Below are 21462 nucleotides of genomic sequence, written 5' to 3'. Positions count from 1 at the left end.
CTGTATTTTATATGAGGCCGCAGTTTATTAGGCATTTCCAACTTACAAGCGATCCTTTACACACCATTATTTTGTCCGGCGAGCCTGTGTCCTTACCCCATAAGCTCTGCACTGTGCCTTACATTCAGTGTAGCTCTTTGCCCTGGTGACCTATCCCCTGGGGATGCAACCCTTCCCTTTCACTCCGGGCAAGCTTCTGCTTCCAGCCCGACCAGGTAACCTTTTACTTCCGGTTGCCACACACTCCTGGGTAACCAGCCGATTCCCACCCGGCCGGGTGACCTTTCACTTCCGGTGTCCACACATTTCCTTCCGGGTAAGCGTTTGTTCCCACCCCAACCAGGTGCCTCTTCACTTCCAGTGTGTACCATCTTTGTTACCTGGGCAAGCCGATGTGCTTCCTGCCCGCCAAACCTGGTTGACTGTTCCCCCACCCATCTCTGCGAAGGTGACCCGGTAACCGGTACCCAACTTCTTCCATGCCATAGGCTCTGCCCTCAGTTGTGCAATTAATTATTTACTTCCGGTTCACCTGAACAAAGGGCCTTAGGGAGCTTGCCAGTACCCCCCTGGGTCCTGACTGCCCAGTTTGCGGCCCAGCCCTATTATCTGGTGGTCCCGCTCCTTCCTTGTCTCCCTTCCCTTATCTCTAACCAATCCTGTATCTTTGGCATTCGGGCTCTGCTCCATGGGGGTGGCCTCCACTGAGGCCCCTGGTCCAGCCACTATCCCCCTCCGCCTGGGGAGTGGGGGGGCCAAACCAAGGGGCATTAGAAGTGGCAGCATTGTTGTGTGTGATGTCACTGAGAGCATAGGAGGAGCGTTGCAGTACAGCATCTAGGTGAACGTAGGCACGTACACTCACGTCTCAGTAGCCATAATGGCTCAGTCAGTGCCTGCACTTGGTGACAGGCACACCGGAGTCAGAGACCTTCTTCTGGGTGAACGTGAGCATGTACGCTCATGTACGAGTACCCATATTGGATCAGTCAGTGCCTGCATTCGGTGATAGGCACACCGAAGTTGGAAGCTTTCAGCCGTATTTGGTTGCTCGGCACTGCTCACTGTGATGAGCACACATTGCCCTCTAGTATAGGATGTGCTTGCACTGATCACGGTGATAGCCACACCTTCGTGCTAAAGAATTAAAAACAGAAAAGAGCAGTAAGAGAGAATGTGGAAATTGCAGCCTGGATAAGGTGACAGGCACACCTTCCTGTACATAAATTACATGACATTCTCATTGTCAGCAAGCCTGTGTATGGTGGCAAGCACACCTTCCTATTCTTCAACGCATTTGGAGAGCAATCCGCGCATGGTTCCGTTTTTTGTAACTTATATTTAGCTTTCAGCTGTTATTCCAGCTTAGTTTCAACAAGTTCTTTCCTTTAATTTTTTAACCCATTCAGATATGATCAGTTTGAAGGTATTTGCGACATTATGGAAACCATGAATATTCCTGCACCACAACCATTCATGGTAAGGGAGGAAGAAGTTAACAGACTGAAGTGGGAAGAATGGAAGGACTATTTAATTAACTACATTAATACTTTTGAGAAGGTAACACCTGAAAGAAAGAAAAGCATTCTACTACACTGCTTGGGGCCAGGAGGCATGAAGGTCTACAACCGCATGGAAAAGAAGCTGCACTCAGGGGATGAAGGAAATGTTTTCACACAAGGCTTAGACTTGGATGCTTACTTAGCTCCTACTGTATGTTAAGCAATTGACCGTTACAATTTCTACCATAGGAAGTAAGACCCAAGAGAGAAAATCGAGAATTACGTAGCAGCATTAACCTCTTCTATGCCCATGACGAGATAGTCTCGTCATGGAGCGCGGTTGCGCTGTGCCCACGACGAGACTATCTCGTCATGGACCCCACCCGCTAATACAATGCCCGGCACAGGAGGGGGAAAAGGCGGGGCACTGAAGGGGTTAAGGAAATTAGCCAGTACTTTTAAGTGTGAAAGGCTTGAAGATGAGTTAGTGAGGGGCCAGGCTATTATGCACTGTAATAATCCGAATTTGCAAGATAGGTTGTGGGTACATGGTGAGTCTAGTTTGTAGGGAAGTCACTTCCATTATTAGGAAATCTGAGCTTACGTCTAGTTGTGCGAAGGCTGTACTGTGTGCAGGGAAGAGAGAAAGAGTAGAAGATACGGTGTCGATAGTTAGGAAAAAGGTAAGTAAAAAAGACATTCCAGATAAACAGAAAACTGAAGTGAAAATTGTTGGTAAACAGAAGTATATGTTGGACGACCTTAAAGGTAGAAGATATTAGTGTAGCAGCTCTGGACACTTAGCACATGACAAGCGGTGTCCTGCCATAGGGCAAAAGTGTGCTAAGTGTAGCACCTAAGATCATTATGCACGTGTGTGCAAGAAGTCAAAATCAGTCAAATGCGTTGTGGAAGAATGTGGGGAAGAAGATAACTCTGATTCCAATGTCAACATGCCACAAGTCTCATGTATTAAAGAAAATATTTTATGTGTGGGATAGTCTAGCAGGAAGAAACTGGTGTGTGACTTAGTGGTGGGTGGTGTTCAGGTATTCCTTGTAGCTGATTCTGGTTCCCCATTCTCCATAATTAAGGAAGAGACCTGGTTTAAACTATTTTGTGACAAAATAGGTAACAGTCTAGAAAAAGCAGACATTCGCCCATAGAGCTTTACTCGTGAGCCCATTAGTCTGTTAGGATTTCGCTAATTACTTTTTGAATTTAAGGGTAGAAAGGCGGAGTGCAAAATATATGTAGCAGCGGCGAGACCCTGTGTGTTGGGTTGGTGGGATCAGGGAGACTTGGGCATAATACTCGATCCCAACAGTCCCCGAACCTGTTTTTGTTGTGTGAACAGTATAGATGTTGTGAGGAAATTACCAAAGGTGGTCACGGGCAAAGTGGGTGAATGAAACTGATTTGCACAGAAGATTATTCTTAAAGAGAATGCTAAACTGGGCATTCACAAGTTACGAAACATTCCTGTGAATGTGAAGGAAGAGGTAATCAAGGAACTCAACAAGTTGAGTGGGGTCAGTGAACAGGTGGAATCCTCAGATTGGATGGCTCCTTTGGTGGTACCACGAAAGGCTAATAGGCGCAATCGCCTTTGTGTTGACTTAAGAGAACTAAAAAAGAATATTTTTGTAGGTATGTTTCCATTACCACGAATAGAAGTATTGTTGGCAGCAACCAAAGGTATGCAGTGGTTTTCCACCATAGATCTCACAACCGAATATCACCAGGTACCTCTATATCACAGTAGCAAACACCTGACAGCGTTCATAACCCCTATTTGTTGTTTTGAATTCAGGAGGGTCCAATTTAGATTAGCTTTGGCGGCTACCATGTTTCAGCGACAGATGTTCAGATTGTTTAAGGGCAAACAGAAAGTCTTTTTTTTCCCCAAGATGACAGCCTCATCATAGGGAGGGATCGGAAGGAACATGACACAGATTGCATAAGTACTTACAACTCTGGAAGAGTTTGGGTTGACAGCTGATGAATCTAAATGTAGATTTGCAGAGAATAGTGTTACTTACCTGGGGGATGAGATCAGTTCTAGAGGCATTAGTCCCAAGTCAGCATTGGCTGAAGCTATAAGGAAGGCACCTGTACCTTAGAATAAGGATAAAGTATGTTCCTTTTTGGGATTGGCAGGTTAACTCCAAGTTTGTAAGGAATGTTTCAGAAAAGATGTAGGACATAAGGGAATTGTTAAAAAAAAAGGTAACACTTTTTGTTGGTCAGACAGATGCCAATCTAGTTTTGAAAGTATCAGAGAGGATATCTCTTCAGCTCCAGCTCTCCAAGGTTTTGATCCCTTGTATAAAAGTTTTGTCAGTACAGATGCTAGTGGAAAGGTTTTAGGGGCAGTTTTATCACAACTGCAGGATAATGGATGTGAATGGGTAGTGGTGTTTGCATCGAGCGCCTTAACACCTACAGAGGAAAAGTAGTCCGTTATTGAAAGTGAAACTTTGGCGAACGTCGGGGTACTCAAACATTTCAGACAGATTATTTGGGGCACCAAAGTAATATAGTAAGGATTGACCCTAAGCCACTTACTAAGGTACTTACTTCTCAATGTATAAGTAATGACTCTCCAAGGATCAGTAGGTTAGCCATGCAATAATTAGACTGTGTATGAAGTAGAGGATGTTCCTGGCACACGCAGCAGAATTGCAGATTTTTTTCAATCGTTTACCTCTACCCAATAAAGGTGGAGATCGTAATGAATGGGATGAATATTGTGCGGCCCTGGTAGTCAAGGAGGATTTACAGAGCATTGGTCATGATGAATGGGTGAGCTCACTCCTAAAGGATAAATGTTTAGATGCCATTAAAGTGTATGTTATAAGAGGATGGCCAGAACAACAGACCTTCAAAAGGACTATATTCCTTATTGGGAAGTGAGAATTGAACCATCTGTGGAACAAGATTTGTAGCTGAGAGGGGGCAAACTAGTTCCCCCCCCCATGTTATTAAGGGAAAAAGTGATAAAATTGTGTCACGAAAGACATCTCGGCATCGTAAAAACGAAAAGTAGGGTTAAGCGATCGTACTGGTGGGCTGGTGTAGATCGAGAAATTGAAAAAGTAGTGAGGGATTGTGTGAGTTGTATGAATTCAGATAAATGGTTACATTTACACAACCGTTACACCTCATTGTGGTGCCTGGTATGCCGTGGGAAAGAGTAGGACTTGATATTTTTGGTCCTGTGCGGAATTGTGACTGAGCTTATAAACTTATAAGCTGATGTTCTACTGGTATTAGTAGACCACTTTTCTATGTGACCGGAAGGTGTTTTGTCGTGAAGGACTACCCAAGATGATAGTTTGACAACAGAAGTTATTTTATATCAGATGCATTCAAAGAATCTGTAAAATAAACAGGAGTAATACACAAGACTACTTCTTTTTACCACTTGGTGGGAAACGGCAATGTAGAGCGTTTTAACAGGGTAATTAGGGGAAGCGTTGAGTTGTCGAACAGCAATAGGTTGGTCTGCGAGGGAGAGGTGAGAAAGGCAGTCGGAGCATTTAGAATTGCCAAGTGTACAACCGCGGGACACAGTCCATTTCAACTAATATGGGGTAGGTCACCCCGCACCAAGGACAACATGGGTTGGCCGAGTTGCACCAGGATGGTTGAGTGGTCACCCAATGCGGTAAAGAGGTACATGGAACAAGGTATAGGAGAAGTACAAGCAAATATATGATTCTACTCATGATGTTATAAGAGTGGATCTTAAGGTCGGGATGTTAAGGTAAAAATAGGACAAATGGTTTGCAAGGGTGACAGAAGGCTTTTAGAACCTTTGAAAGTAATCAGAATATTGTGCAACTCGGCCTTACTGAGTGACGGCAAAGTACGGCATGCCAAAAGGTTGGTGCTGTTCACGAGAAAGATTAAAAACGCCAACTCAAGAGAGTCAAAGTTGCAGGTCAAATGACTGGATCAATGACGTTTGTGTAGATAGCAATTGTCCAGATGCTAGTAATAGTAGACCTACTATTACTAACCAACAGTGTAGAAGTGAAGTTCCTGAGCAACAGGGAGGTGATAGTAGAAGTGCCTCCCCATCTGACAGAGGTTTTGAGGCAACAGGGAGGTAGTGGGGAAAGTCCTACTTCACCTGATCAAGAACCAGTGGAAGAAGGTCCTGAACAACCAGTGGAAGAAGGTCCTGCACATCGTCAAATTGTTTCAAGATTTGGCAAAATGTGAGTGAAATCTAAACTTCTAGATGATTTTGTGGTGTAAGTAATTTGTGAGAATGTTATTCTATTCAAGATGTTTTGGATCACAATGTTTTTTTATTTGCTTTTATTTGTGAAAACATCATTCAATTTAAGTTGTGGTTTAGATCGCAATGTTATTTCATTTGCAGTTATTGCATTGCAACCCGTGTAGACATTGTTTTTTTGTTGTTTTTTTTTTCCATTAGTCTTGTAAGGTTTATCTTCAATTTTGGTGGGGGATGTGTCATGTTATGATCTTGTAAGGTGAGTGTATGCTCTTTGGCTATGGGTTTGTCATCATACTGTTATTCTCTTGTTGGAATGTGTAGGTATAGGGTAGAACAGTGAGGGTGGAATGTGGGGAGATTAGAGTACGGACAACCGTGATGGTGGACAGTATTGTCGTTCCTCTATTCCCGTATGTCAAAGCGAAAGTCTTGAAAGAAAATAAACTACAAGGAAAGAAACCTGAACTCGTCAGTGGTTTATTACACAAGACTTGGCAACCGGGAATGGTCTCAAAAACAAGGCTCCATCTGGGTTGCCGTCCAAAGAAGTACAAGTGAGGAATGGGAGGGCTTATGCTAGTGCCTTTATTGAGGTTTAGGTACACGAGTGAAGTTTAAGTATTCCACATTCATTGTACAGATTTTTTAAAAAAGGGACTTTCTCCCTGATTCTAAAAGGAAGCCATGTCACAGATATTTAAAAAAGGATGGTGCTGAACTGGCATTTAAGGTAGGGGACCCGCCTAGCCTGGCATTAAGTAATGGAGGCGACTCCCTTACCACAAAAACAACATAACAGACCCATACCTGCCAACTCACACGGTGTCACGGTGCGACACGATATTGGCTCACATCACACGGTCTCCCAGTGAGGAAACGTTATCACACAGTGAAAAGGGAAACTAACTGAAAACCACTGTAAAAAGTGGTTTTCCAGCTTTTTTCCGAGGCTTGGACGTCCATAATGGGGTGTGAAAACACCCCAGAACATCAACACCAGCCTCGGCAAGCTTTTTTTTTGGGGAGGTGGGGACAGGGTTCAAGAGGTCCTCATAGGTTCTTCTCCGCACAAGGCCCCTCACCCATGGATACGATATCCATTTATTTACTCTCAATTGACACGTGCCGTTTATATTCGTCGTGTTACTTGTGCTTTGATTTCACAGGGCATATTCACGTCTTCCCATTACACAAAACCATTACTCCTGCCCTTCCATTACACACGTCTGCCCAAAACACTGAAATACTACCCCCACCCCCCACTATCTTACATGCCAGGTCATACGACGGCTTAAGCAACCTTCTCTAAAGTATGTCACATAACACACCGATGTCTCACACACTGACCATCACGCAAGAGGGAGCACTTACCAATGACTGCACCACCACATCCACTAGGGTGGCAAAGAAGCCCTTCGAGGCATTCAGCTTTTCGTGCGAGTACCGCACTGCCCGCCTCAGGATCCTCCTCAGGACATACCTGGCGGGAACAAAAGCGGCAGAGGTCAGAGGCACTGCAAGAGGTATAACGCGCAGCAGCAGCACAGAGTCTGTCACGGTTCACACCAAAAACAAGTGCTGAAAAGGAATACACACAACCCCACAATGAATGTGTACATTATTGATATTACGGACACATACTGTAACGCGTGAGCTGCCTTCAACCTTTATTTATGGCTTTAAGACTACAAAAACGATAGGAAAGTTTAGTTGGGAAATCAATGTGTTTGAAACTAATATCAATTAACGCTTGTTGAGAAATTAGGAGCAATTAGCTCCTAATTTTTCATTAAGTGCTAACTGATTTTAACACTAAGGTAATTCCAAACTCAATAATTAACAAATAGTTCGACATAAAGCAACTCAGCTAAATTAGTCTTTAAAAAAAACTGACAGTGTCTAGGAACAAGATCAAATGGGAACAGAGAGATGGCAGGTGCCTACAACTGAATCACACCCACCACACTGCACAACAATAGAAGTAACGTGAACATAGCACGCTGCACACCCCTGTGCACGTCACTGCACATCTGGATGCAACATGCTTGCCTCACTGCACAGGAAAGAGTTTTTTTCCAGTCAAGCAAAATAGCTCAACTGCCACTAAAAGAGCCCACCTTGCAACCGGCAAGGGGCTCAGGAGGGGAAAGCGAAAACTCCGAGGAATTTGCAGAAAAGCACGTGAAGGGGAGGATCTGGGACTGCAGTGAGCATCGTCTGACCACAGCCCAGCTTGACAGCCTCTGCACTATATAGTGCATGGGATATGAAGCCCCAGCAGGAATATGAAGAGAAGTGAGAAATCTTTGCGTCACCGTGGACTAAAAAAAAAGTCACAAAGAGCATTTTCCACACTACGAGACCAATGGGGCTTAATCCTCCTCTACCTGGTTTACCGCTAGTGACTCCACGCAAGCCTCATCCTGGTAATTTCGAAGACTGACTATTAACCTCTATCTTGGTGCATATGCTTCTCAACAAGAAAAGTACAACAGATTCAGAACACTGCTGCAAGACCACTACTGAGAGGAACGGATGGCGCCAGTCTTATACAGTCCCCACAGGATCTCTGCACTGTCCACATGGCTACCCAAGGAAAAAATCCACTGTTCCTACAAATAAGTATCAAATTATACTCCCCAAACTGGACTAATTCCAAGCTCAAGACTATAGTCAAAGGTAGTTATACTCCAGTAAAAAAAGTCTATTTGTGGATCTGATCTCAGAAGAGTCTGCAATGCTGCAGTACTCTCTGTCTGCCAGCCAATTTACAGATTATAGATTATATAGGCACACCTGACATTCACAAAAATAATACAAATCTGGCTGCTCTAGAGACAATCACACACACAACTGGAAAAGCGGCAGCGAAAACAAACACTCTCTGGACTTTGACACCGCAGTAAGGCGCCAACTCGGACAAACGGCCACCATCACGGATATAGCAGACATGTCTTCTTTGCCTAAAGTAAGGGAGAGAACTAGGTGTCCTTAAATTCCAAAAGCTTTCCAACATCAAAGTTTTTTGTAAGGGAGTGTGACCCTTGAGGCCTCACAGAATTTACCCTCCTCTATTACACCAGTCATCTCAATTTCAACCCAAACCACACTCTGTAAGGCATGCTACGCAAACTCCAGACCATCCAGAACACTGCGGCCACTCGTCCTCGGCATTCCACGACATGAGCACATCACCCAGCACCTACGAGACCTCAACTGGCTCCCCGTCGAGAAGAGAGTAACTTTAAAGCTTCTCACCCACACCTTCAAATACATCCACAACACCGGACCCAAATACCTCAACGAAAGAGTCTCCTTCCACGTGCCCAAGAGGAACCTCCGCTCCGCCGACCTCGCCCTGGCAGAAACCCTGAGCATCTGCAGAACCAGAGCAGGTGGCAGAAACTTCTCCTACGTTGCGGCAAAGGCCTGGAACAAGCTCCGAGACAACATCAGACGCCCCCCACCCCCACTCTGCACACCTTAAGGAAGAGCCTCAAGACCTGGCTCTTCGGCTGACTGAGGTCTGCAGAACTAGTTGTAGCCACCAGCCCCCCATAAACCAACATGTCTATTTCCCACAGTGCTTTCATCCATCACACCCCTAAGTGCTATGTCACAAGGCAAGATAAGAACACTTCTATGGTTACTCACACACAACACCAAAACTATTTTCACCTAGGCACAAGGTTAATGCAACATCCTTATAACCATGCAGCCGAGTACGGTCTGTTCAATGACCATGAAGGTGCTTCGACATCACACACATGGGTATGAATGATGCACTACAATACATTGCCATACATATAGCTCTGCGCACTTCACAACATGCTATCAGAGTATTACTCTCGCACCAAATGCCATCAGCTGGCTATGTAAAATTCCGCCTTTCAGGAAGTGCTTCCAATAGAATGAACCAGACAGGATTATAAATATGAAAATAAACTCAACTATGTGGTTTGTCAGAAACGTTTTTTTTCCGCCTATATGCATTCTACAAATAAAGCAATATTTTTTGCTATTTTTCCCAGCATTGACAGTCAGTAGGACAGCCAAATGTGATAAACAACATTTGTGTATGCAATGCCATTTGTCAAAGTCTGTGTTTCCATTTGTTGGTGCTTTAAAGTCAGACCTATTGGCTTTGCCAATTTTTGTTCAGTCTTTGAACAGGAAGGACATTCACCAAGACCTAAAGAACAAGCTACTTGCCTTTGATAGTGCCCTACCTGGTAAGACTATCTCAAGAGTCCATAAAAGGTCACCAAGAGCAGATGATGACGATAACAATGAACAGCTGCGGTGGGGCCGCCTGCCTTCAACCTCACAGAAGCCACAGCCACAATCCTCAGAGCCCCCCTAATGGAAGTCAGACTAATCCTGCGGGGTGGGGGGTGGGATTGGTCACAGAAAGAGCCCCCTCTGCCATCCATCTACAATCAGCTAATGCTACATAGGGAAGAGTGTAATACAGATTGTACGACCCTAAAACGCCCCATTTAAAGACTCAGGCTGTCCTCCACAAAATTTCGAGACCAATTCAAACTTCTATACACAGGCTAACCAAGATCGAGTAACGAGCATCGCAGCTAGACGATGCCAGGCAAGCGCTAGGTTGGCAGGTCCAGACCATGACAAGACGACAACGGATCTCCTATGGAAGATGGAGGATTCTGAAAACACATGCGTGTCAAAATGCTGATTTCATGCATTTCTGAGGGACATGACTGTCATCAATTTGCCTGTTACACTTATTCCAACAGGGGAGGGGAGGATGGGTGGGGCAAGGGTGTGTGGGGAGGGCAGGTATAAGTGAACTATATAAAAAAATGAAAGTTAAAACACGTCTACAGCAGCATAAATCGCCTGGAAGGATAAAACAGCCTTTTTTTTGTTTTATGGCATTTTATTCTCACCTACGGATTAGTATAGCGACTTGGAATGTTAATGGCCTTCGGACCCCACTTAAAATGAAACAGATCAGGGCAGAATTACAAAATATGCGAACCGAAATGGTTTCTATTTAGGAGACTCATTTGGTAAAGTCTAGCCTTATCACACAGAGTAGGAGATATCAGCTTATTGCCAATTCTAAATATAATAGCCCTCTCAGAGGTGTAGCTATTCTTACACTGCATAAACAGTGGCATTGCTTAAACATAGATTTAGACAATCAAGATCACTGGGTTATCGCTAGAATACGCGATGGGGCTACGATTTTCACTATTTGTCCTATATATGGCTCCAGTCTGGCCGACCCTTCCGTTTTTCAACAATTCTTCTTGGAATTAGCTGGACGGGAGGGCCACTTATTTTTTGCGGCGATTTATCCTTTACTTCGGACCATCACACTAACTTCACAAGCCACTTTCTATGATTGGCTATGCTAAGAAAGCTGTGATTCTGGGGGGTTCTCTCTCTCTCTGCCTATATAATCTAGAGAGAGAGAGAGAGAGAGAGAGACCCGCCTACTATAGCACAGTTTATCTTCAAACTCACTAAGGAAGGTGAAATACAACATGTCAAAATGTTACGAATTGGGCAATCACAAAGTGGTAGTAAGACGCATTTCGTGAACTTTGTGCCATTAAAATGCAGTACCAAAAACTGATTTGGGACAAAGAAATGAAGCTAACTTGGGACGCCCGGCTTCGGAACTTTGAAAATAGCGAGAATATGGGCAGGATACTCACAGTACAAGTCAAAGACAGAACAAAAAAAAATACATTAGGCCCATAGTTAGTATACAAGGGCAGGTGGTCATTTGAAGGAATAATATAAGAATGGCTGCTTCCCAAAATTATTATGCACATTTACATTAGAAACAGAATTTAAGTCATATACAATGATATTGAACAGCACATAGATCATGTGACCAGTGATATAATTAGTAACAAACAAACCCATACTCTGGAATCTGCAATTACTTTGAGTGAAACTAAGGGCACCCTTCAATTTTTAACATGAGGGAAAAGTTAAGTCCTGGATGCTATTCGGGCCAAATTCTAACAATCCCCCCCCCCCCCAAAAAACCAACACTTTTGAAATTCTCTGTGCCGATTTGGAGCTTTTGTTCCAGAGCACGGCAAAAGATCATAAAGACCCTCCTGGAGTCAGCCATACATTTCCATTTTTGTTAAAGTTGAGAATCCACCGCTTTGTTCATCTTATCAACCTATATCTCGTATCAACTGCCATTCTAAAATGTAGTGTTCGACTGACGCTTTAGATAACGCTGGCAAATTAAATATCTCAACCAGGATAATCAGTCTAGATGAAGGGAAGGCATTCAATAGGCCTCCTAGTAATATCTTTGGAAACTATTATCTCTAGTGGGACTTAGTCCCAAATTTCTTGCCTGGATACAAACATTATCTACAGGTTTGTTGATTGCATCTACGGGCAGAATTTGAGCCAATACTAAAAGAGGAACCTGCCATGAGTTCTCTTCCTTCACAATTATCTGCACTACCATCTCGAGTCTTTCTGTGCTGTCTCAAAAGCAGTATGTCTCCTTTGTCACTTAAAGTAAATTTGGCTACTGTTATTATAGTTGCATATGCAGATGTCATTGCAATATTTTAATGTAATCCTAATCTAGTAATCCCTATTTTTGAGAGAGAAGAATTTGCAGTGGTTTCTGGATATTGGATGATTTCCAGTTATACCCAAATCATATACTACCACCCGAATCCACAAGTTGCCATTAGATATTAATCAGCAGCACCATAATTGGGATTCAAATCGCACCACAGAATGAGACAACTGAAGCACTTAGTTACGATTCTCTAATTAACAAAACTAATCAAATGCAGGAAAGAAGGAACAGGCTATCCACTGGTCTCATCAGCAGGTGTAATACTGTTAAAAAGATTATATTAGACAGGTTTTTTTGTACCGGTTTAGACCAATAACCTTACATTTGACAGCTATGTTTTTTTAGTCAACTAGATACAATTTGAAATCAATTTATATGGGGGTATAAACGTCCATGCAGGCCACTTGGTTCATGAACTTGCCCCTAGATAGAGGTGATGGGCTTTACCTGATTTTAGGAGGTACTATCTTTCCGCATTCGTGGGCCGTTTACCCAAGGTTTTGTCTTTTTTATGGCCCTGGGACCTTTTGCCTATGTATTTAAACACTATAGTGAACACAGGCCAGATACCCCGGTTGGCGTGAGTCGTGAGCATTATTAGCTTAAATCATTTATTCAGGGTTCTTCGATTACACGCATTTAAAACGGACATGCTTAAAGACATTTGGCATTGTATCGCGTCAAAATTTTGACTTCGACAAACCACATGAAATACGGGTCTGGATGGCAATCCATGCTGCTTTTCATTTTCACAGGATGCTCTTATTTCCCCTTGGTCTAAATCAGATTTCTAAATTGTCGTTCAACTCTTTGCCAATGATCGGATATTAACATTTGCCCAAATTCAGGCCCAATTTATTTTATTTATTTTTATTTAATGAGCTTTAGATAGCGCGAACGTGACCCAAGGGCATCAGCACTTCACAGTGTTAGCACACGCAGCATAGGTTTAAGATGCATTTAGAGTAAATACAGATACACAGTGACAGAGTGACGAGATGAATGAGGAAATTGCATAGGCAGCAACTACATAAGCTCCATTTGGCGTTAATACAGATACATGGTGAAAGTAAATGGCTTGGTGTACTAGGACAATACGTAACAATTTTGAAGTAGTTACGGTACACAAAAATACATATCGCTTTACAGAGCACAGCAGCAATTGCACAAGATTACCAAGGGAGTAAAACCAAAAATAAAATAAGCACATAGGAACAGTAATAACAGCAAAACTAGCTTAACAGTAGTAAGGATGGATGATATAGTTCTGAGGTAAGGCCTCTTAGGATGCAGGGAATTTGAGGCATTGTGCATGCTCGTTAGTGGCGAACAGATCTAACCAAAGTTCTCCCCTGTCTCCGAAGAGACTTTGAACAACCTCCGGAAGACGACGCCATTCGTGATTAGCAAGGCATCGACGACTAAGTTAACCTGCACCCTTCACATGTCCAGAGACACTGAGCCTCTTAATACAGGGGTCCATAACATCACGCTGCCCTGCTTGTTGCAATACCGCAACCACATCCCACACTGTGTGGGAATAATGGCCCAAAAAGCATGCAGTGTTCATGGACTGCAGTGCCAGGTTGGTGGAAGAGAAAGGAATATGCTACTTACCAGTATGCATCTGTTCTTGGCATGTAGCGCTGCAGAGCCACACACTTCAGATAAGATCGCCATCTGGTGTTGGGCTCGGATGATTGCAGGTTGTTGTTGTCTTCGGAAGAAGCCTTTTGGTCACGAGATAGGTGACTCCTCCTCTGGACAACAGTGCGCATGGGCATCCACTCCATCCTCAGATTGTTTTTCGCCATGGGAAACGATGGAGTGTGTAAGAATAAAGAAAAGGATGTGCATGTGTAAAGTCTAAGTAAGACAATGCTGGAACGGATACAGGTCCCGGGGAGGTGGGTGGGCGTGTGTGGCTCTGCAGCTCTACATGCCAAGAACAGATGCATACTGGTAAGTAGCATATTCCGATCGAGGCATATGAGCTGCAGATCACACACTAAGCATAGACTATACAGTAGTATCTCCCCTAGCGGTGGTCGCCTGTATCCGTTGCAGCAGTTTGGAATAAGGTTTTAAGGACATCCTGACCCACAGAAGCTTGTTGCTTTGCTTGCACGTCAACACAGTAGTGTTTAGTGAAGGTGTGTGTTGTAGACCATGTGGCTGCCTTACAAATATCTTCTAAGGGAATGTTTCCTAAGAATGCCATGGAAGCCCCTATTTTGCGTGTGGAGTGCGCTCTAGGGGGAACTGTAAGAGTGCGTTTAGCCTTTTGGTAACAAATTTGGATACATTTAACTATCCACCTGGCTATCCCTGATTTGGAAATGGGGTTGCCTTTATGTGGTGGGGAGAAGGCCACAAACAATTGTTAGGTTTTGCGGAAAGATTTGGTTCTGTCAATGTAATAAAGAAGGGCTCTTTTAACGTCTAAGGTATGAAGAGCCCGTTCAGCTACAGAGTCGGGATTTGGGAAGAACACTGGTAGCTCGACTGATTGGTTAAGATGGAATGGAGAAATGACTTTTGGCAGGAACTTTGGATTTGTTCTAAGAACCACTTTGTTACGATGTAATTGTAGGAATGGTTCTTGTATGGTTAAGGCTTGTATTTCACTTACTCGTCTAAGGGATGTGATAACAATAAGGAAAGCCACTTTCCATGTGAGAAATTGTAGCTCGTATTTATGTAGAGGTTAAAATGGGGGACCCATTAGCCTAGTGAGCACAATATTTAGATTCCACACTGGAGAGGGTGGTAATCTTGGAGGAATGATTCTTTTAACCCCTTCAGTGCCCGCCCCTTTCCCCGCCCAGTGCCGGCCGTTGCATTAGCGGGCGGGGTCTATGACGAGCTGGACTCGTCATGGGCACAGCGCCACCGCGGCCCATGACGAGTCCAGCTCGTCATGGGCACTGAAGGGGTTAAGACCTTCCATGAAGGCTTTGATCGCGGGCACTTTAAATAGTGACAAGTGTTGTCGATTTTGCAAGTAGGCTGCTAATGCTGCTAGGTGGAGACGTATGGAAGAATACGCTAGATTACATCTTTGCAAGTGTAGTAGGTAGCAAATGATGTCTTGGATGGATGCGTCTAGTGGGCGTATAACATTGTTAGTGCAGTGAATGGCAAATCTTTTCCATTCAGCTGCATAGCACGCTCTGGTAGTAGGCCGTCTGGCCTCTTTAATAATATTCATGCAGTCCGGTAGTAGGTTGCGGTAACCGAACTCTAGGACTTCAGGAGCCAGATCGCTAGGTTGAGTTGTTGTGGGTCTGGGTGTCTGATTTCTCCATGGTTCTGGGTTAGCAAGGACGGGGAGAGGTTCAGCTTCTGATGTGGAACTAAAGAGAGTTCCAGTAGTGTTGGGAACCAGGGCTGGCGTGCCCAAGTAGGAGCCACTAGTATCAGTTTGAGGGACTGTTGCCTGAGCTTGCGTACTACGAATGGAATGAGTGGGAGAGGCGGAAAAGCGTACGCAAATCTGCCTGACCAGTTCATCCATATCGCATTGCCCTTCGACTGTGGGTGGGGATACCTGGCGGCGAAGGTTGGGCATTTTGCGTTTTCGTGTGTGGCGAACAGGTCTATGTCTGGTTGGCCCCATTTGTGGAAGAATGGGAGTAGGACTTGTGGGTGTAATTCCCATTCGTGGATTTGCTGTGTCTGTCGACTCAACAAATCGGCAATTTGGTTGTGAACCCCTGGAAGGTGTTCTGCAAGTAGGTAGATGTTTTGGGGAATTGCCCATCTCCAAATGTTCTGTGCTAGCTGTGACAGCTGGAGAGAATGTGTCCCCCCCCTGTTTTTGTATGTAATACATGGCTGTCATGTTGTCCGTCCGGATTAGGACAGCCTTGTTCTTTAGATGGGGTTGGAATGACTTCAACACCAGGAACACTGCTAGAAGTTCTAGGTAATTGATATGGAGCAGTTTTTGTTGTGTGGTCCATTTGCCCTGAGTGGTGTGTCCTAGGAGATGGGCTCCCCATCCTGTAAGAGATGTGTCGGTTGTCAGCACTATCTGTGGAAGAGGCTCTAAGAACGGTCGCCCTTTGGACAGGTTTATGGTGTTCCACCATGTTAGTGAGCGATGCGAGCGTTTGTCCACCAACACCAGATCGGAAAGTTGTCCGTGAGCCTGATTCCACTGACGTGCGAGACACTCTTGTAAGGGACGCATTTGAAGTTGTGCGTAAGGCACAATGAAGACGCATGACGCTATCATGCCTAAGAGTTGAATGAACACTCTTGCTGGAAGAGAGTGTTGGGGTTGGAATTTTAAGATGAGAGCTTGTATCTTGGCTATCCTGGTTGGGCTGGGGTAAGCTATAGCTTTGCAGGTATTTATGGTAGCTCCCAGATATTGATGTATGTGGGAGGGATGTAGTTGAGATTTGGGATAATTGATGGTGAATCCTAGGTTGTGTAAGATTTGGATAGTTTGGTGAGTATGTAGAACGCATTTGCTGAATGAATTGGCTTTTATGAGCCAATCGTCGAGATAAGGGAAGACATGAATTTGTTGTCTCCTGAGATGTGGTGCTACTACTGCTAGGCATTTTGTAAAGACTCTGGGCGCAGTAGTCACTCCGAATGGGAGGACAGTAAACTGATAGTGCTGTCCGTCCACCACAAATCTTAGGTACTTCCTGTGAGCAGGGTGCATGGGAATGTGAAAACAGGCGTCCTTGAGGTCTAGTGTGGCAAGGAAATTGCCTTGTTGAAGTAGTGGGAGCACTTGCTGAAGAGTGATCATATGGAAATGATCCGAGTGTATATACTGATTGAGTAGTCGGAGGTCGAGTATGGGTCTTAACGTCTCGTCCTTTTTGGGGATTAGGAAGTATAGAGAGTATACTCCTGTGCCCTGATGTTGGAGTGGAACTGGCTCTATTGCCTGTTTTTGAAGTAAGGAAAGAACTTATTGCTTGAGGAGCGCAAGATGTTCTTGTGACAATGGACGATAACTGGGGGGTATGTTGGGGGGGGGGGGGGGGTATTTGTGAGTTGTAGGCAGTAACCAGATTGGATAATTTGCCTTACCCACTTGTCTGTAGTAATGGAATTCCAGACAGGTAGGAACTGTGTGAGTCTTCCCCCGACTGGAGTGGAATGGTCTGGGGGGAGTGGAGGAAAGTAATTGTTTAGTGGCGGGGGAGGTACGAGTGTTGGCATTACCTCGACCTCTTCCTTTGACATTGTTTCACCTATATCCTCCTCGAAAATATCCTCTATTGGGGGATGTTTGCATAGAGGTTTTGAAAGTGGATGAGGTGTCTGCTCCCGTATTTTTGGAGGCTCCTCTATAGAAGGAGCGTCGAAAGGAGCCACGTGGTTGTGGAGACTGTAATGCTCCCATTGATTTAGCAGTCTCGGTATCTTTTTTCATTTTTTCCAATGCAGTATCTACTGCTGGCCCAAGCAACTGTTCTTGGTTGAATGGTTGATTTAATATTGTAGTTTGTACTTCTGGCTTAAAGCCTGAAATACGTAGCCATGCATGGCGTCTAAGAAGTACACTGGTGTTGATTGCCCTAGAGGCAGTGTCCGCAGCGTCTAGTGCACATTTAATTGATGCATTAGATATGAGCTTTCCCTCTTGGATGAGGTCATTGGCCTGGGTCTTATATTGATCTGGTAAGTGTTGTAAAAGGCCTTCCAATTGATCATAATGAGCCTTGTCATAGCGTGCTAATAGGGCTTGTGTGTTGGCATTACGCCAATGGTTAGCTGCTTGTGTTGCAACCCTTTTACCGGAGGCCTCTAATAGCTTAGACTCTTTGTCTGGTGGCGGTGTGTCTCCAGTTGTTTGGGAGTTAGCCCGCTTTCTGGCGTTGGAAACTACTAAAGAGTCTAGAGGGAGCTGTTCTTTAATGTAAGCAGGGTCCTCTGGGGCAGGTCTATATTTTTTTTCAATTCGGGGGTTAAGTACCCTGGCCCGTACGGGGTCTTTAAATACTTCTGGGGCGTGCTTTATGACCCCTTTGATCATGGGTAAGATTTGAACTGTTTTTTGAGACTGTTCAAATGTGTCTAGCAAAAAATCTTCTTCAGGCGCATCTGAGTGCATGGTGACGCCATGATGAAGTGCTGCCCTGTGGATGAGTTGCCCAAACCCTAGGTGGTCATCTGGAGGTGAGGGTTTTGAAGGGTATGCAGTAGGATCGGGAACATCAGGTAGTGTGTACGCCCAGTCGTCTAAGGGTACCGTGTCCGGATTTGCGAAAGGATCATTAGGATTATAAAGATCATCCGGATTAACCCCTCCCCCTAAGAGATCATCATCATCCTGTGGAGGTGGTGTATGTGAAGGGGATGGTAGAGGTAAAGGAGGTGGAGACAGGGGGGGGTGGGGTAAGAGGTGGTACAGGAGAGGATGGACAAATGGGTGAAGTGGCTGAGTCCTTTCTCTTTATAGGAGCTGAAGAAGGTGTTGAGTCCAGCTTCCTCTTTTTATATGGCACAGCAGTGACATGTCCAGTTTTAGGATGGATATAAATTTTCCTTTGCGTTGGATCAGGGTGGAAAAGTTCATGATCCTCCGTAATTGGCTTTGGTGTCGATTTTTTGGGTTCCGATCTATGTTTTGGATGATCGGTAGAGTCTTTTGCAGAATGGCCCTTAGATGGTTGTGCCGGTACAGGTGAAGTTTCCGGTGCCGGTAAAGTTTCCGGTGCCGGTAAAGTTTCCGGTGCCGGTAAAGTTTCCGGTGCCGGTAAAGTTTCCGGTGCCGGTAAAGTTTCCGGTGCCGGTAAAGTTTCCGGTGCCGGTAAAGTTTCCGGTGCCGGTAAAGTTTCCGGTGCCGGTAAAGTTTCCGGTGCCGGTAAAGTTTCCGGTGCCGGTAAAGTTTCCGGTGCCGGTAAAGTTTCCGGTGCCGGTAAAGTTTCCGGTGCCGGTAAAGTTTCCGGTGCAGTTTTCTATGATGGTTTCGGTGCCGAAACGGGATCTTTAAGCTTGGGAGCTTTCAATGCCGGCTTGTCAATGGGCCTCGATGAATTTTGTATCGGTGCATGCTTCGGTGCCGAGAGGTCTTGCGTCTTCGGTGCCGAAGGTGATGGGGGTACAGTAATATGTGGTTTACTCGGGCCCGAACCACTGGAAGGCTTGTATTTCTTCGGAGCCGGGCTCGAAGGCGGGGCTTCTGAAGATTGTTTTCGGTTGCGACTGGGGCCAGCTGGCGAAGTCTTGACCAGTGCCTTTTTTGGAGGAGTGAGGGTAGGGGCCAAGGTACTCATGCGCTGCCCAGGAGTAATGGGGTCATCTGAGTCATCTGCTTCAGATATAATCTGGAGTTCCTCGGAATCTTCTTCCGGGACATCGGGGCTCTGATCAAAGATGTCCTCTGGTTCCGGAGCTGGTCTGGCCATGATATGGCGTCGAGCTCTTCGATCCCGGATAGTCTTCTTGGATCGGAATGCGGCGTAGGCTGGACTCTTCGTGTTCCGGCGAGAGGCACAGGTTGCAAACCTCGTGGTGGTCACTGTGCGGGAACTTTGCTCCACATTGGGGGCATTTTTTAAAAGGAGTTCTTTCCATGAGCCGTATCCGGAACCGGTCCGTTGAATGTTCGATGTCGAGTGAAGTGTGAGTTTCGCTTCGATACGGCTTGGTTATTGAAAGTTTTCAGCCGGAGCGGAAAAGTTCATCCTAACCCAATGGCGGAAAAAAAACAATCTGAGGATGGAGTGGATGCCCATGCGCACTGTTGTCCAGAGGAGGAGTCACCTATCTCGTGACCAAAAGGCTTCTTCCGAAGACAACAACAACCTGCAATCATCCGAGCCCAACACCAGATGGCGATCTTATCCTAAGTGTGTGATCTGCAGCTCATATGCCTCGAACATTCTCTTACCGAAGGTATCGAGTCTCTTGTATTCCCTATCCAGTGGTGTGGTAGGGAATGCGCCTGGATTTATCCTGGAAGTGAAGGCCTTGACCACTAAGCTCTCAAGGGTGGGGTGCGGGGAAAGAAAGGATGGGTCCCATGGAGTGGGCCAATGGCAGCAAGCAACGTTCCTGTGCACAAGAGTGCCTGTGCATGGCTTAGCCCAGGCCAAACCAGAACATCTAGAAGAGCTTCATTAAAAGGGAGTAAGGGTTCTGCCAAGTATACCCCAGGCTAAAGCACTTACATCAAGATGTCAAAGACATGGAAAAGAAGGGACTGAGGGCAGTGCATTGAGGTGGTGCCAATATAGGCACAGCGCACTTCCAGTGCAGACAACGCCACAAGGAGCCAAACGGCATTCAATTGCATTACTTGAAATTTTCAAGATCCGGTCTGATGCCTGGGGAATATTGTAAGGTAAGAAATGCACGGCTAGAAGTCTCCATCAGATACCCTGGACTTGCCGTTCAGGAGGATAGGCCCGAAATTGCGATATGTCCAGAACAGCTCCGATAAAAGGGAGTGTCAGAGAGAGTCAGGTGGTGCTCTGGGACATTGATAATGAACCCCAGCGAGGTCAGGAGGTTCACAGTACTCTGGAGGTGGGAGTCAACTGCCTGGGGTGAGCCCACCATTACCAAACAATCATAGAGGTAGGAAAAGACTGTAACCCAGGACCTCTGCAGATGTGCTGCAACCACCGCCATTGCATTGGTGAACACCAGAGGGTCGTGGGTAAGGTCAAAGGGGAGCACAGCTAACTGGAAGTGCTTGAGGCCCACCGTGAACCGCAGGTAACGCCAGTGGGCAGGCAGGACGGTGATGTGGAAATAGGCGTACTGCAAGTCCAGCACTAACATCCAGTCTACCAAGTCGAGAGCAGACAGGACCTGAGCTAGAATGAGCATTCTGAACTCCTCCTTCAAGAAGATGTTAAGAAGGCATAGGTCTAGAATAGGACAGGGGGGCTCTTAACTTTTCGGACACCAAAAGGAACAGGGACCTTCAGCGCGACAGGGATTGAGAGCTTCACAGAGGCATCCAACACAGGCTCGACAGGGAGCGCTCCTGCAGCGTCTTTGGGTTCATGGCGCGGTAGTCTTCACAGCCCCTGGAATCGCGGCCCTGCTCCAAGCACCACAAACAAACCAAGTGTGAGTCTCTGACAGACATCTGCCACAGTGTTTGAAACCTGTTGGTTTCCTAC

General features: G+C 45.4%; 1 protein-coding gene across 1 annotated transcript in view; it reads right to left on the bottom strand.

Moving 5' to 3' along the window:
- The window catches only part of AARS1 (alanyl-tRNA synthetase 1), a 294909-nt gene that overhangs the window by 141576 nt on the left and 131871 nt on the right, over positions 1 to 21462 (bottom strand). The window contains exon 8 of the mRNA XM_085638756.1: positions 7126 to 7234. Coding sequence (XP_085494882.1) covers positions 7126 to 7234 — 109 coding nt within the window. The remainder of the gene's footprint in view (positions 1 to 7125; positions 7235 to 21462) is intronic.

The sequence above is a fragment of the Triturus cristatus genome, chromosome 12, assembly GCF_964204655.1.
Source record: "Triturus cristatus chromosome 12, aTriCri1.1, whole genome shotgun sequence".
NCBI lineage: Eukaryota > Metazoa > Chordata > Amphibia > Caudata > Salamandridae > Triturus > Triturus cristatus.
Note: the sequence above shows the minus strand (reverse complement) of the source record. Positions and strands in the feature narration are given on the sequence as shown.